Source organism: Mesoplodon densirostris, chromosome 12 (genome assembly GCF_025265405.1).
Source record: "Mesoplodon densirostris isolate mMesDen1 chromosome 12, mMesDen1 primary haplotype, whole genome shotgun sequence".
NCBI lineage: Eukaryota > Metazoa > Chordata > Mammalia > Artiodactyla > Ziphiidae > Mesoplodon > Mesoplodon densirostris.
Window position 1 is genome coordinate 83,949,024 of NC_082672.1, and position 16,734 is coordinate 83,965,757.

At 40.7% G+C, this 16,734-nt stretch overlaps 1 protein-coding gene and 1 pseudogene across 4 annotated transcripts in view; one reads left to right on the forward strand and one right to left on the reverse strand.

The window, feature by feature from the left end:
* The first annotated feature begins 766 nt into the window (after window positions 1–766).
* SENP6 (SUMO specific peptidase 6) overlaps window positions 767–16,734 on the forward strand; it is a 110,629-nt gene continuing 94,661 nt past the window's right edge. For 3 of the 4 annotated variants that reach the window (XM_060114988.1, XM_060114989.1, XM_060114990.1), the window contains exon 1: window positions 867–1,476. In XM_060114988.1, the coding sequence (XP_059970971.1) occupies window positions 1,425–1,476 (52 nt within the window). In that variant the 5' untranslated portion in view covers window positions 867–1,424. The other variant, XM_060114991.1, reaches the window with a different exon arrangement.
* Window positions 6,945–7,934, reverse strand: LOC132500403 (protein LSM14 homolog A-like; annotated as a pseudogene).

Sequence of the window (16,734 nt, forward strand, 5' to 3'; positions counted from 1 at the left end):
AGGAGCTGAGTTTCGTGGTGGGACTATGCATGACTTCTTTGCTTTTCTGTATTTTCCAAATTTTCATTAATGAACGTGTCATCTTTGCAATTAAAAAGAAAAAAGAAAGTAAAAAGCAAAGCAAAGAAGGAAAAGAAAAACGGACATGACATAGTCACCTGCAATTACAAGGCCTGACTTGTAAGACAGGGGACGGGCTTTGAAGTCTCAGGCACATTAAAGGACAGGATTTTTTTTTTTTTTTTTTTACACTGTCATCCAAAGGGTACTGTAGAATCCTCCCTGATGAATTATTCTGAAAATTTCTTTAAAAATGAATGAAGACCACAAATCATTCTCCCCACATGTGATCGCGCTACCTCACTCTACCTTTTCTCTTCAGCTGGCTACGGTTTAAATCGAAGGCCTCCTCAGAGGAATATGAATTCGGAACATTTCTCAGGCCATCGTGGTGCCACAGAAGCCGAATGCATCGCCGGCCCGGCCCGGAAGCCCAGGTCTGCCATGGGGGCCTCGGCGGGCGCTCCCGAGGTCGGACCAAACGTGTGCGGGCCAAGCCGGCACCGTGCTGGGCCGGTGCTACAGAGGGCCGGGCGCGCGGCACCCCCGGCCCGCTCCGCCCGCGAGCGAGCTCGGGATCCTGAGAGCGAGCCGCGCTGGGGGCGACAGGGGCGGCGGCGGGGGCGGGCGCGTGGCGGCGGCAGCGGCAACCGTGGGGGAGGAGCGGCGGCTCGCGCTGCTGTGGCGACGGACGCTGTTGTGGCGACGGACGCTGCTGTGGCGACGGACGCTGCTGCGGCGTCGGACGAGAGGCGGTGGCGGAGAAGACCCACCCCTGTCCACATGGACAGTCGCAGAGGTCTCGGCTGATACATTCGCGCCTGGGCGGGGTGGGCGGACGGCCGTAGCGGCGGCGGCTGCGGCTGCGGCTGCTGAAAGGAGCGGAGAGTCCGGGGGCGCCTGACTGTCGTGGAGACCTCACCGACCCGGGGCGGCGGGTGCGGCCATTTTACGGCCCGGGACTGAGGGAGGCGTGTTTGTGTGCTCGCCCTCAGACTCTCTTCCTGCGGGCCCGCCGCTAGGGGAAGCTTCTCGGGCGGCCTGGGCGGGCGGTGGATGGGGAGTCGCGGGCCGAGAGGCACCGGGCCCGGGAAGCGCCGTCGCCGTCGTCGCCGCTCGAGTTCGCCCGGCGGAGCCTGAGCAGCCCAGGCTGCGGGTCTCGCCGCCCGCCCGCGGATAGGCCCGGGAGCCGGCCTGCTTTTGTGTAGGCCCGTCCGGACGGGGGAGCGCCGCCCGCCTGACGGCCGAGTCCTAGGCCCGCAACCCTGCGGCGGCTCCCCTCCTGCGGCGCGGCCCCTCATCCCGGCGAACGCGGCGGCGGTGTGGGCCATGGATTAGGGAGGCGGCGGCGTGGGAGGAGGAAGATGGCGTCTGGCAAGAGAGACGGCAGCGCCGGGGAGATTACTTTTTTAGAAGGTACATCAATTTCTGCACTCGAGGGGGTGGGGGTGGGGAACTACAGGAAAATGTGGGCCCCTGATTCCCGGCTATTCAGGTGTGGGCGCTGGCTGGGTTTGGGGGGCTCCGGGGCGCTGGCGGGGAGAGAGGGTGCTGCGGGCGCGCTGGGTCCGAGTCCGTGCGGGCTAGGGGCTCGGCCGGGAGCCGGGAGGCCGAGGGGGCGTCGGTGGACCGGCCGGGAGCCGGAGTTGATGAGTGTCCTTTGAGAGTGTACGCGTGTCTTTGACATGTTTTTCTGTTTTTGGTTTCTCCGTGGTGGCCTAAGGATGAGAGCAGATTGCGCTCGGGTCCCGTTTGGTGTTTATGGAAAGTTTCAAATCGCTACGGTTGGGTGAAATCGGGGGCCAGTCCACGTAGGGAGGGGAGAGGTAGTTTCCTGAGCTTGTTTTATGCGCCCGTCCCCGTCTTTCTTTTTTCGCGGAGCTTCAGGCTTCCTCTTGCAGCCAGCATTCAGATTAGGCCTGGCTCTGTCAGGTAATCTTACGAAATGTGTTTTGCTAACGATATTTTAGAAAATAATCTATCGGAAAAAAAGAGAACGAGATTCACAATGTCAATTTTGGGACCGTCTCCCAAGCTAATAGACGAAGTTTGAGTGGTTACATTTTAAATCATTTGTGAGGAAAAGTTAAACATTTGCTGCAGGCGGACTAAGCCAGTCGTAAGTAAGAAAAGCCATCTATTATTGTTGGGGATAATGGGTAACAGTATTGGCTCTTGGCCCACATATAAGGATCCCTAAAATACGGCTAAATTCGTTGTCCTTATGGACCAGGAACGCTCAACGTTCGACTATGCGTTCACCGTTTGTGACGGTAATTAGGTTTATAAATATGTTTGGGAGAGCGGGTTTATGAGTGTGGGTCTGTCTGCTGTGCAGTGACTTTAAAAAAGATTTAACTCCTTTTCGGATAATTTTGCAAAGATGAATTTCATATGGAGTAAAAGGAGTACTTTAAAGATAACTAGTTGGAAACATTTCTGAATTAAGAAAGTACAACTTCACTGTGGTACAAGGTCCTCTAAGAGAGTGTGGAAGGATGGGTAAGCCGAGTTTACAGTTTTATTAACTGCACCTGGAACAGGGCCTGGACCACAGTAGGTACTCAGTATTAGGCTCATGAACAAATGGGTACTAATGGAGCTGAGTGGGAAAAGAAACCTTAATTTTCTTAATCTTCCTTGGAGTGTAGCAGAGCCAAAAACAAAAAGTTACCTTGTGTGTGCAAACCAGCCTTTATTTAGAAGGGATGAGAGTTTTATATGAGATTTGTGGTAAGGTGTGGAAAGCTTGCAAGTTTTTCTGGGTTCAGTTCGTATTTCTTTTATTCTATCTCCATTCTCATTTGGGCAGAATGGTTACCTGTCAGGGGCTGAGAGTGGTACAGCTTGTGTTTCAGGTGGTGCTATGTGATGAACATAGGGAGGATAGAAAGAGCATAAATAAGGCCAACAGATACAGGGCCAATGTGAAATTTAAAACTGTTGCTTTTACTTTATTCTAACTTAAGGGTCTGTGAATTGCTCTAGGGGTTAAACTTGAGTTTCACCATGTCTCCTTCAGCATTCTCAGAAAGCAAGTGAATGGTACCTTGTTTAGAATATGAGCATAAGGGAGAGCAGGCATTTCAGTTTTTCATATACTGTACTGAATCTTGAAATAAATGGGATGATATGTAGTACTACTAATATTTTTTGTGTTTAATATTTTGTATTTAATTCTTTTGGTTCTTTACACTTTTAATGATAAAATACTCCAGTATAGCTTGCCAGATATTCATTCATCAAATATTTATAGTGGCCTGCTCTGTACTAGGCACTTTACCAAGGTGAATACGGCAGTGCATAAGATAGTTAGGGTCCTTGCCTTTATGGGACTTATATTTTAGTGGGAGGGGCTTTTCATAAATAAGTAAACGTTAACCCATTTAAAACACTCTTACCCCATTTTTTTCACATAGTTTCCTTCTTCACTTTATTTAGATCTGCTCAGACCTGACAACCTACTTACAATGTCATGCTGCCACACATGTACAAACACATGGTATTCCCTTTAACTTTTATTTTCCATGGTAGCACTTTTCACATGATAAATCTATGTCTTCATGTTTTTTAGTCCTATTAAAGTATAAGCTCCATGAAAGCAGTGGCTTTCTCTTTTCACCATCCTATTTCTTGCACGTGGAGCATATTTATTTGTTGTTAGTGAAATAAACAGGATGATAATAGTGTGATAAAGGCTATGGAAGAAAAATACAGAGCCGTGGATGAATGAGAAAGCCATTTTACAGTGTTAAAGTCAAGAAAGGCCTTACTGAGGAGGTCACACGTGTATTAAGGTAATAACTGTGGGACTAGAGTATGGCAGAGGGCCTGATGTCTCTAAAGGTTCCAAGATGATATAGGGTTCCATTTGTTTAGAAAAAGGAGGTCATTATGGCTGAAATGTAGCAAGCAAAGAAGAGAGTGATATGAAAGAGAGGTCGCAGATCATGCAAGATCATGAAGTTTTATTTGATTCTGAGAAGTAGGAAGTCATTGAAGCGTTTGGGACAAAGGAGTGTAATGATACGATTTACCTTTGTTTTTAAAAAAACCCGCTTTGCTCCTGGAGTGAATCAGAGGAGATCAAGAGTAAAAGCGGGGGTATTAGTTAGGAGAGTATTGTAGCAGTCTGAAAAATAGACGGCGTTTGGATGTAGAGCTTACAGGACTTCTTGATGCATCGCATATCGAGGATCAGAGGAAGGGAGGAATCAAAGATGACTCCTAGGGTTTGGGTTTGAGGTGTTGCAGGGGGGCACGGGATTCCATTCACTGAGATGGAGTAGGCTGGCAGAGGAATGAGAAGTAAGTTAACCGCTCTGCTTTGGTCATCTTAAGTTTGAGGTGCTTGTTTGTTGTCCATTTTCTAAATTATGTCTTACATTCTTATAAAATATTAAGTAAAAAACGAATTCCATTTCCTTTTCTGGCTTCTTTAGGGGAAAAGAGACCTATGGGTTACTCTTGTACTTTATTTTGTTGGTATGGTATCACACTGGAATTGTGTGAATTTAATTAGGCCACAGCTTGTATTGAATTTTTTCTTTCCCCTCTTTGATTTGTTTCTTTCTCTTCGATTCACTTAAGGTTGTCTTCTGCACCTTTTCCACTTGTGATAGCTAGTGTGGCAGATTTCTCTTTTGTTTATTCATTCAACGGATATTTATTGAGCAACTGTAACGTTGTAGGTACTGTGCTGAGAGTCACAGTGGGGGAGGGAAGGCAGTTTCCCCTTGGAGTTTCCAGTCCAGTGAGGGGAGTCAGTAATCAAATGAACATTTGCAACTGTTTCAGTGTAACATTTCAACTGTCAAGTGCAACCAAAGGGGCTTATTTGTGATAATGAGAAGTTGATCTAATCAGGGCGGTTTGAAGGGTGACTAGGAGAGGGAAAGGTGGAGAAACAGAGCTTTCCAGCCAGGGGGAATACAATAGAGGAAGCGTGGCACGTTTAGGGAACTGAAAGGACAGTGTGGTGCTAGTAAGGAGAGCGGTACAAGATAAGACTGGAGGTTAACATCATCAGCTTTGTTTCAGAAAAGGTCATTGGCTACCCCACGGAAATAACTCTGGAGAGGGGCTGAAGATTGTTGTCGAGATCAGTTAGGAGACTTGTAGTACAGGGCAGAGGGGACGGTAGTGAGCTCGTTCTCGTAACCTTTCATTTGATATTCTCCCCGTTCTCTTCTCCTCTGGCAAGTCTACCTCCTCTCATGTCTTTTTCTCTATTATACTGTTCTTGTTCATTCTAGCTTTCTTTCCCTTTACCTTTTTTCTTCTACCCACTAATTGCTTCCCCGATATTTTCTCCCATTTTTTCTGCTTTCCCTTTCATGTGTGTGTATGTGTGGGTGTGTATATTTCCTACTTTGTTTTCGTTCTTCTCTTAATGCTTGCCTTCTCTCTTATTTGAATTCTAGTTTTTATTGTTGTCTTTCACTTACTACCTTTCTTTTTCTAGGTATGAGCTGACTGTTCTTGATATTCTAGATTGACTAGTGTAGTGAGCGAGGTAACAGAATGCAGTTATGCATTCCACGTATCTAGACTTCTGTAAGTTCATTGTTCCTGTTGCCATTACAAAAGTGCGTTGACTGTTTGAGATCAGGTGGTGTAGAGGGGTTATATGACGTAGAGCAAGTAAGTGGGGCCGTGAGAACTGGAGCCTGGGACCTGTCCTATAGCCTTAACCTCCTTCAGCATTTCCTTCCTCCTTTCCTCCCTCCTTCCCTTCTTTCTCCCTTTGCTTTTTCCCATTCTTCTTACCTGTTTAACCTTGGGGGCGGGAGGGACAAGAGACGGGAAAGTAACAGGGAGCTATGGGGAGTTACCATTTCCTGATGAAGCAGCGCTCTGAGAGGTCAAAGGCTGAAGCCACAGGTCCCTTCAGGCCCAGCTTCAGAAAGTCTACAATGTCACTACTGTCACATTCGATTGGCCGGAAGGCCACAGAGCCAGCCCAGATTCCAGAGGAGGGCAAGGAGAACCATCCCTCAGCAGGAGCAGTGGGAAGGGATTTGCAGCCATCTTTAATCCACGCAGCCATCTTTCCTCTCCCAAACCTCCCTGTTTTTTTGGGTTTTTGGTTTTTTTTTTTAATACTTTCAACAAAGTCCTAGTATTTCTTCAACTTGAAAATGACAGTTCTTTGAAGATCCAAAAATTTCTAATTTCTGGACAGTTTAGGAAACTAAAGGAAGACAGCGCCGTTTTGGGGGCCACCTTAGGGTTTTGTACTTCTCAGAGCCTTCCACATCCATCACCAGCAATTAGGACCTCTTGTCTCCTGACTAAAATTGGAACAGTCCTAGGCAAATTGGGACATATGGACACTCTGCCTTGTCCCAAGTTAACAGCAACTACTTTGAGGCCGTCTGAAACTATAGGCTGGAAAAGTAAGACAGCAAGCCATATGCTGACCTTGTTTTGGGAGAGTTTTTTGGTTTTTTGTTTTTGTTTTTTGTTTTTGCGGTACGCGGGCCTCTCACTGTTGTGGCCTCTCCCGTTGCGGAGCACAGGCTCCGGATGTGCAGGCTCAGCGGCCATGGCTCACGGGCCCAGCCGCTCCACGGCATGCGGGATCCTCCCGGACCAGGGCACGAACCCGTGTCCCCTGCATCGGCAGGCGGACTCTCAACCACTGCGCCTGGGAGAGTCTTTTTTTTTTGTTATTTCAAATACATTTCATGCTTGGTTTTGAATATGAGGGTTTTTTTCTCCCACATTAACTGCGTTACAATGTTTGAAATATAGCAGGGAGAAAAAAACCAAACAGTGCTGGTGTACAGTGTATAACAAATGTGCTTTTTTCTTTTTTGCAAAGACTGAAGCCATTTTTAAGGACATGAAGAGCTAGAAATTTCCCGAGACTTGTTTGTATACTATGTAATAACCTTGTTGTCTTTCCTATATTAAAAAAAGAAATCTGCAAACTTTCTGCCTCCACAACCTCCTGTGTATGAATCTGCCACCAAATCTTGGAGACATGGTGAAAATACTGCCTTTCACCACCATGACCTCTGGTGACTCTGTCTTCATGGAAACCAATATCTTCTCTGCCTCTGAAATTCCTATGCCACTGTTTGGATGAGGAGGGGTTCCATATTTTGGCATTTAAACTTCTTTCTTCAGTTCAGGTTTGTCTCCATTCTCTATTATCACAGGAAATAAAAACCGCTGATTTAATTTTGTCAGTATAGCAATTAAGTCTGCAAATCTTCATCAGCGTTTCCTTCACAAGTTTGAGTACCAACTCCCGAGTCTCCTTGTCTTCACCATTTATAGGCTTTACCTGTTTTTCAAGTTTATCTTCTTTTAATTTAAGTTTATTATGACACTGTCCATTTTCTCCTTGTTGAATGATGCATTTGCACTTTCAGAATTAAAGTGTTTCATTGGTCCATCTCATTGAATATTGTTCCCCTGCCATCTTGATGGTGTTCTCCCCTTTCCTTGGAGCAGAAGGAACATTTGGAGCCACTTGTCTCTCACGATCATTTCCTAGGTTATTTGTTTTCTCTCTTTGGAACTTTGTGTGCTTGTGATAACTATATTTGAGAGACTGTGTATTCTGCATGAAGATACAACCAACTGCACTACTTTGGGGTAGGGTACCCACTGCTTGGTATTTCCATTCCACAGAAGATCAAGATGCTTCCAGCAACACCAACAGCATCAAACTGCTGCCTGATGTTGGCCTTGGACAGAACTAACTATGCCAGCATCCTGCCGAAAGATCCATAGAAACCCACTGAATGGAATGAAGAGGTAGATAAACTGAGGGAACACTGAACCATAGCTGGATCCTGAGGCAAAGAATATTGTGCTTTTGGTGGTTCACAGAGAAGTCTAATATTATTCCCAAGGACATAATATATTCAGACTTCATCTTCAGATAGTATTGGACAGTCTATTGGTCTGTCTCCTGCATCAAAAAATAAAGGTTGTATAGACTAGGAATTTGAGAAAACTCCACTCAGCTGGGTGATTTTTCTGCTTCATGAAGCTCCTGTGGGGGTTATTCAGTGGTAGCTTGGCTGGCCTGGAGGCTCCAAGACAGCTTTATTCAAATGTCTGACTCTGGCCGGTATGGGCCGGAGTTGGGCCCTTCCTTCTCCATGTGGTCGAAAGGCCTCTTCATGTGGTCTCTGCAGCGGGGTACCCGTACTTGTAACATGGTGGCTTAGGGCTCCACGAGACGGCCTGTGGAGAATCTTGACAGGTTCTTGAGAAAGATTGGGGGTAAAGCACTACAGAGCCACCTAAAATTGCTTTATTGAGATTTCCTGACATTTGCATTTAATTCGCTCTTTACGTTTTCTTTTACTGCTTTTATATTTCTAAGTTGCAGAAGTTAACTTCTGTCTCAGTGATCCTTTTTTAAAAATTCTATTTTTTATTATTGTAAAACCTTATCAATGACAGTTTAAAAATTATTAGGAAATGTTTCATATCTGTGTGGAATATAAAGCATAATATAGCAAAAGCTCATGTTCTACTTCCTAGCCTAAAGAAAACATTACTAATACAGTTGAACCTGGGCTGAACCCTTTCTTTTTTTTTTATTTTTAAAAATTTTTTAAAGAAATTTATTTATTTTTGGCCGCGTTGGGTCTTCGTTGCTGCATGCAGGCTTTCTCTAGTTGCGGCGAGCGGGGGCTACTCTTCGTTGTGGTGCGCGGGCTTCTCATTGCGGTGCTTCTCTTGTTGCGGAGCACGGGCTCTATGCGTGCGGGCTTCAGTAGTTGTGGCTCCGGGGCTGTAGAGCGCAGGCTCAGTAGTTGTGGCGCATGGGCTTAGTTGCTCCACCGCACGTGAATCTTCCTGGACCAGGGCTTGAACCCGTGTCCCCTGCATTGGCAGGCAGATTCTTAACCACTGTGCCACTAGGGAAGTCCCGAACCCTTTCTTTTTTGCATCTTTCTGCCCCCTTTCCAGGGGTAACCACCATCGTTAATTTGGTAGTTATCATTCCCATACATTTCTTTGTACTTTATGTTCTTATCTCTGAACCTGGGTATGTGTACAAATTGTTTTGAATGTTTAGAATATTTTATAAATCATGTCATACTGTATTCTTCTGTAATTTGCTTTTCATTCTTACAGCATTGTTTGAGAAATTAAATTATGTTGATAAGAATAGGTGTAGTGCTTTGTCATAGTATGAATATACTACCTTTTATTTATGCATTTCCTTTTTTGTGGGAATTAGGTTGTATCTAATTTTTTACTATTACATACATTGCTACTATGCATATTTTAGTATGTCTCATATTGCTACTATGAACTTTTTTTTAAAGTACATTTCCTTGTGCACATGTGTGTGTTTCTCTAGAGCAGGGGTCAGCAAACTTTTTCTGTAAAGGGCTAGATAGTGAATATCTTACCCTTTGCATTCCAAACAGTCTGTCACAATTACTCAGTGCTGCCAGTTTAGCAAGAAGGCAGTTACAGATAATACATAAGCAAATGAGTGTGGCTGTGTGCCAGTAAAACTTTTTGGACACTGAGATTTGAATTTTATATAATTTTCTTGTAACATGAAACATTACTCTTGTTTGATTTTTTTGTTTTCCCCCCTAGCCATTTAAAAATGTAAAAGCCATATTCTTAGCTCGTGGGCCTTATAAAATCAAGCAGCAGGCCCGATTTGGCTGGGCCGTACTTTGCTAACATCTGATCTAGGGTATTTCTTAGCAATGGAATTATCGGGTCATGTGCAATTTCATCTTCACCTAAGTATTGCCAGATTGATCTCCAAAGTGCTTTCACTAGCACTTTTTAAATTTTCTGTTTATACACATCATTACCCACTTAATAATGTCTGATGTTTTAGTTTTTGCCAGTCTGATGTGTTTATCAGATGGTGGTTTGAATTTGTAATACTCTGGTTTATAGTGAGGTTGAGTATCTTTATTTCTGTATTTTTAAAAATTGTTCATCGTTCATTCAATATTCAAAAAATATTGAGTGCCAACCTAGAGGTAATCCCTATTCTATGTGCCTGTGGTGTGTGAGTAAACTAAACAAAATACTCTATGAGTTTCTTTTTGTTTTTTGGGTTATTTTGTGTGTTTCCTCAGTTCTTAATTGCTCATGTTTTCTGCACATTTTGTTCTGTTGGAATGTTGGGGTTCTTTATATAGTCTGGATAGGAAACCTTGGTTGAATTATGTGTATTGAACATACATCTTACAGAATTATTACTTGTCTTATTTTTTAATTCATGGAATAATTTTATGAGCAAATTTTTTAAATGTAGTCATTTATTGTTTTTTTCTTAATGTCTTTTGCTTTTTGTGATAGAAGAAATTCTTTGGTCTTACTGGTCCCTTATATTATAACTTTACTTTTTTTGGTTTTACTAATCGCTGTTCATTTCTTTAGTTTTTACGGTAGCAGGAGAGTGCCAGTCGGCTGTACAGGTTGGGGTAACAGAATTTGAAAATCTATTTGTAGTGTATCTATTTCTTATGTTTTCTTTACATTTAAAAAAGTTTTTTAAAAAGACTATTAACGGGACTTCCTTGGCGGTCCAGTGGTTAATACTCTGCTCTTCCACTGCAGGGGGCACGGGCTCGGTCCCTGGTCAGGAAACTTAAGATTCCACATGCTGCACAGCATGGCCAAGGGAAAAAAAAAAAGACTTTATTAAATACTTGCAAACCATATATCTGATAAGGGGTTAATATCCAAAATATATAAAGAACTCATATAACTCAATAGCAAAAAAACCAAATAATCCAATTAAAAATAGGCAAAGGACTTGAATAGACATTTTTTCCAAAGAAGACCTACAGATGGCCAACAGATACCTGAAAAGGTGCTCAACATCACTAATTATTAGGGAAATGCCAATCGAAACCACCATGAGATATAACCTCACGCCTGTTAGAATGGCTATTATGAAACCATGGTGACCGTGCTCTGTTGGTGGGAGTGTAGATTGGTGCAGCCACTATGGAAAACAGTATGGAGGTTCCTCAGGAGATTAAAAGTAGAACTACCATATGATCCAGCAATTCTGCTTATGTGAATATATCTGAAGGAAACAAAAACACTATGTTGAAGAGATATCTGTGCCCCCCTGTTCAATAGCCGAGACATGGATACAATCTAAGTGTCCATGAGTGGAAGAACGGATAAAGATGTTGTGTATATATACAATGGACTATTATTCAGACATAAAAGGGAGAGAAATCCTGCCATTTGTGACAACATGGGTGGACCCTGAGAGCATTATGCTAAGTGAAATAAGAATGCCGTGCGATCCCACTTATGTGTGGAATCTTAAAAAAAAAATCCCAAACTCATAGAAAAAGAGATCAGATTTGTGGTTACCAGAGGCAGGGCACGGGAGGTGGGGGACTTGGATGAAAGTGGTCAAAAGGTACAAACTTCCAGTTACAGGATAAATAAGTACTGGGGTTGTAATGTATAAAATGATGGGTGGCTATAGTTAATACTCCTGTAGAGCTTATTTGGAAGTTGTTAGAGTAAATCCGAAGAGTTCTCATCACAAGGAAAGAAACTTTCTTCCTTCATTTCCTTCCTTCCCTCCCCTCTCTTCCCTTTTCTTTCTTTCTTTCCCTAGCTTGCTTTCTTTTCTCTCTTTCCCTCTTTCTCTTTCTCCTTCCTTCTTTTCTTTCTTTCTCTCTTTCTTTCTTTCATCTATTTGAGATGATAGATGATAACTGATCATATTATGGTAATCATTTCACAGTATATGTAAGTGAAGTCATTATGTTGTACACCTTGAACTTATACAGTGCTGTTCAGTTATATATCAATAAAACTGGGCAGGGAAGACTTGTTTTTGTTTTTTATTTTTCTTTTTTCTAGCCATGCAAAAGATTTACTTTTTTTTTTTTTTAAGAGCCGTTTTAGTTTCACAGCAAAGCAGAAGGTACAGAGATTTGCCATACACCTCCCACCCCCACATCTGCATAACCTTGGCCAGTATCAAGATCTCCCACCAGAGTGGTACAATTGGTAACCCTCCACCGACACGTCATAGTCCATAGTTTACGTTATGGCTCACTCATTGTGTGGTATAGTCTGTGGGTTTGGATAAGTGTGTAATGACATGTATCCATCATGATCATGTCATACGGAGTATTTTCATTGCCATAAAAATCTTCATTGTTCCACCTATTCACCCCTCAGCCCCTCCACCATCACCTCACCTTGGCAACTACTGATCTTTTTACTGTCTCCATAGTTTGCCTTGCCCAGAATGTCATCTAGTTGAAATCATACAGTAGATCGCCTTTTCAGGTTGGTTTCTTTCACTTAGTAATAGGCATTTAAGGTTCTTCCGTGTCTTTTCATGGCTATTACTAAGTGAGTTCTTGGTATATTTTGGATAAAGTCCTTTATCAGATGTGGGTTTTTTTGCAAATATTTTCTCCCAATCTTTGGCTTGTTTTCTAATTTTCTTGGCAGAGCAAAAGGTTTTAAGTTTAATGAAGTCCAGCTTATCAATTCTTTCTTTCATGGATTATACCTTTGGTGTTTCATCTAAAGAGTCATCACCATACCTAAGAGTCATCTAGATTTTCTCCTATGTTATCTTCTAGGAGTTTTATAGTTTTGTATTTTACATTTAGGTCTGTGATCCATTTTGAATTAAATAACTTGCTGAGACTTTGATTGCGATTGCACTGAATTTATTGATAAAGTTGGAAAGAACTGACATCTGGACAGTATTGAGTCTTCCCGTTCATGAACATGAAATATCTCTCCATTTTTTTAGTTTTTCTTTCATTTCATTTATCAGTTTTGTAGGTTCCATCATAAAGATTTTGTACATATTCTGTTAGCTTTATAGCTAAGTATTTCATTTTTGGGGGTGCTAATGTGTTATTGTGTTTTTAATTTCACATTTACCTTGCTCATTATTGGTATATAGGAAAGCATTTAATTGTTTTGTATTAACCTTGTATCCTGCAGCCTTACTATAATTGCTTACTAGTTCCAGTAGGGTTTTTTTGAGTGATTCTTTTGGATTTTCTACTTAGACGATCATATCATCTGCAAAGACACAGTTTTATTTCTTTCTTCCCAATCTGTATCTCTCTTATTTCTTTTTCTTATGTATTGAATTAGATGGAACAAAAAGGAGTGATGAAGAGGAGTCATCCTTGCCTTGTACCTGATCTTAGTTGGAAAGCTTCCATTTCTCATCATTATATATGATGTTAGCTATAGGTTTTTGTAGATATTCTTTATGAAGTTAAGGAAGTTCCCATGTTTCTTTTAGCTTGCTGAGTGTTTTTATCATGAATAGGAATTGGATTTTATCAAATGCTTTTTCTATTGATGTGATCTGTGATTTTCCTTTTTTTAGCTTATTGATGTAATGGATTACATTAACTGATTTTTGAATGTTGACCCAGCCTTGGCATAGCTGGGACACATTCCACTCAGTTATGGTGTATAATTCTTCTTATACATTGTTGGATTCAGTTTGCTAATATTTTTGCATCTATGTTCATGAGAGATATTGGCCTGTAGTTTTCTTATTATGTCTTTGTCTGGTTTTGATATTAGGGTAATGCTGGCCTTGTAGAATGAGTTAGGAAGTATTCCCTTTGCTTCAGTCTTCTGAAAGAGATTGTAGAGAATTGATACAATTTCCTTAAATGTTTGGTAGACTTCACCAATGAATCCATCTGGGCCTGGTGGTTTCTGTTTTGGAAAATTATGATTAGTTACTGATTCAATTTCTTTACTAGATGCAGGCCTATTTAGATTGTCTGTTTCTTCTTTTTTGTTTTCTTGAGGTTTTCTTTTTTGGCAACTTGTATCTTTCAAAGAATTGGTCCATTTCATCTAGGTTATCAGATTTGGGCATAGAGCTGCTGGTAGTATTTCTTTATTATCCTTTTAATGCCCATGGGATCTGTAGTGATGTCCTCTCTCTCATTTCTTTCCTTTTTTTTAAATAATTTTTTTGGAGTGTAGTTGATTTACAATGTGTTAGTTTCAGGTGTACAGCAAAGTGAATCAGTTAATACATATACCTATATCCACTCTTTTTTAGATTCTTTTCCCATATAGACTGTTACAGAGTTTTGAGTAGAGTTCCCTGTGCTATATAGTAGGTCCTTATTAGTTCTCTATTTTATATATAGTAGTATGTATGTCAATCCCAGTCTCCCAATTTATCCCTCCGCCTACTGTTTGACCCCTGGTGACCATAAGTTTATTTTCTTCATCTGTGACTCTACATCTGTGACTCATTTTTTTAGATCCTATATATAAGTGATATCATGTGATATTTGTCTGTCTCTTTCATTTCTGATGGTAGTAATTTGTGTTCGTCTTTTTTTCTTAGCCTGGCTAGAGGTTTATTGGTTTTATCAGTCTTATCAAAGAATCAGCTTTTGGTTTATTTGATTTTTCTGTTGATTTCCTATTTAATTTCATTGATTTCTGCTCTGATTTTTCTTACTTCTTTTCTTCTGCTTACTCTGGATTTAAATTGCTCTTTTTCTAGTTTCCTAAGAAAGATGCTTAGATGATTTATTCTTGGTCTTTCTTTTCTAATATATGCATTAAATGCTATAAATTTTCCCTCAGCACTGCGTTCACTACATCCCACAAATTTGGTAAATTGTGTTTTCATTTTCATTTAGTCCAAAGTGTTTTTAAGTTTATCTTGAGATTTCTTCATTAACCTGTTTGTTGTTTTGAAGTGTGTTGTTTACTCTCTATGTATTTTGGGATTTTTCCAGTTAATTTTTCTGGTTTTGACTTCTAGTTTAATTCTGTTGTGGTCTCAGAATAGACACTGTGATTTCTGTCATATAAATTTGCTAAAATGTGTTTTATGGCCCAGAATGTGGTCCTTGTGAATGTTTCATGTGAGCTTGAGAAAAATGTGTATTCTTCTGTTGTTGGATGCAGTAGTCTATAGATGTCAATGATCTCCAGTTGACTGACAGTATTATTAAGTTTAACTATGTCCTTACTGATTTTCTGCCTTCTGAATCAGTCCATTTCTGATATAGGAGTTTACAGTCTCCAACTATGATAGTGAATTCGTTTATTTTTCCTTGCATTTCTAGTAGTTTTTGTCTCACATAATTTGACACTGCTGTTAAGGACTGTCATATCTTCTTGAAGAATTGACCCTTTTAACAATATGTAAATGCCCTTCTTTATCCCTAATAACTTTCCTTGCTTTGACATCTGCTTTGTCTAAAATTAATGTAGCTATTCCAGCTTTCTTTCGACTGCTGTTAGCATGGTCTTTATCCGTCCTTTTAATCTAATATGTGTTTTTATTTATGGGTTTCTTCTAGAGGGTATGTAGTTGGGTTTCATTGTTTGATCCATTCTGAGAATTTTTACGTTTTATTTGGTGCATTTAGAACATTGATGTTCAATTTTTTTTGTTTATTTTAAATCCAGACCTTAGAAGTTTATTAAATTCTTTTTGAATCCCTAAGGTGGCTGTAAACAGTTTGTTTTTACATGTTCGTAGCTTAAAGGAATGTGACTATCACAGTTTATATGGACTTCTGCCTAGGAAGCCCACCAACGCTACACAGTAGTTTTGTGTTTCCGTAATCCAGTCCTAACGCTGCCAGTGCTCTCCATACCTGGCAAGGGCCCGTCCTGCCCATTGCTTTTGATTGTGACTGCTGATACAGGTGGGTTGATGTCTCCCGTATTTTTTGTTACTATTTTCTATTTGTTGCCTTTGTTCTTTGTTCCTTTTTTTGTCTGCTACTCTTTTTCTGCCTTTTGTGTTTTTAATTGAGCATTTTATATGATTCCATTTTCTCTCCTTTCTTTGCATTTCAGTTATACTTAATTAAAATTTTTAGTGGTTCCTTTAACGTTTGCAATATATGTTTACAACTAATTGAAGTTCACTTTCAAATAACATTATACCACTTCACAGACAATAACAAAACAATCTTAATTCCTCTCTCCTGTCCCTTGTATCTTTGCTGTTATTCGTTTCCCTTTTAGTTAAGCTAAGCATAGGTATATACACACACACATAAGATATATACATAAACATACATGATCAAATCACATGTTGCTATTATTTTGAACAAAATGTTACTTGTTATTAGGAATAAGAAAAATAAAAGTTTTAATTTTATCTTCACTTATTCCTTCTCTGATACTCTTTCTTTATGTACATTCAAGTTTCTGACCTACATCATTTTTCTTCCCTCTAAAGAACTTTTTTTTCTTTAAACATTTGCAAAACAGGTCTTGCAAAATGGCAACAAGTTCTCTCAATATTTGTCTAAGAAAGTCTTATTTGTACTTCACTTTTGGAAGATAATTTCACAGGGTACAGAATTCCAGAGGGTTTTTCTTTTTTTTTTTCTTTTCTCAACACTTTGTATTATTTCTCCCACTCTCTTGTTTGCATGATTTCTGAGAAGTCAGTTAAAGTTCTTATCTTTGTTCCTCTGTAGATAATGTTTTTTTCTCCACCCCCCCCGCCCCCCACCACCAAACTGTGGTTTGAAAATGATATGTTCAGGTGTAGTTTTTTAGATTGCTGTCTCTGAGCTTCCTGGATCTGTGGTTTGGTGTCTGATGTTGATTTGGGGAAATTCTCAGTCATTATTGTTTCAAATATTTCTTCTGTTCCTTTCTTTATTCTCCTTCTGGTGTTTCTATTAAATGTATGTTACACCT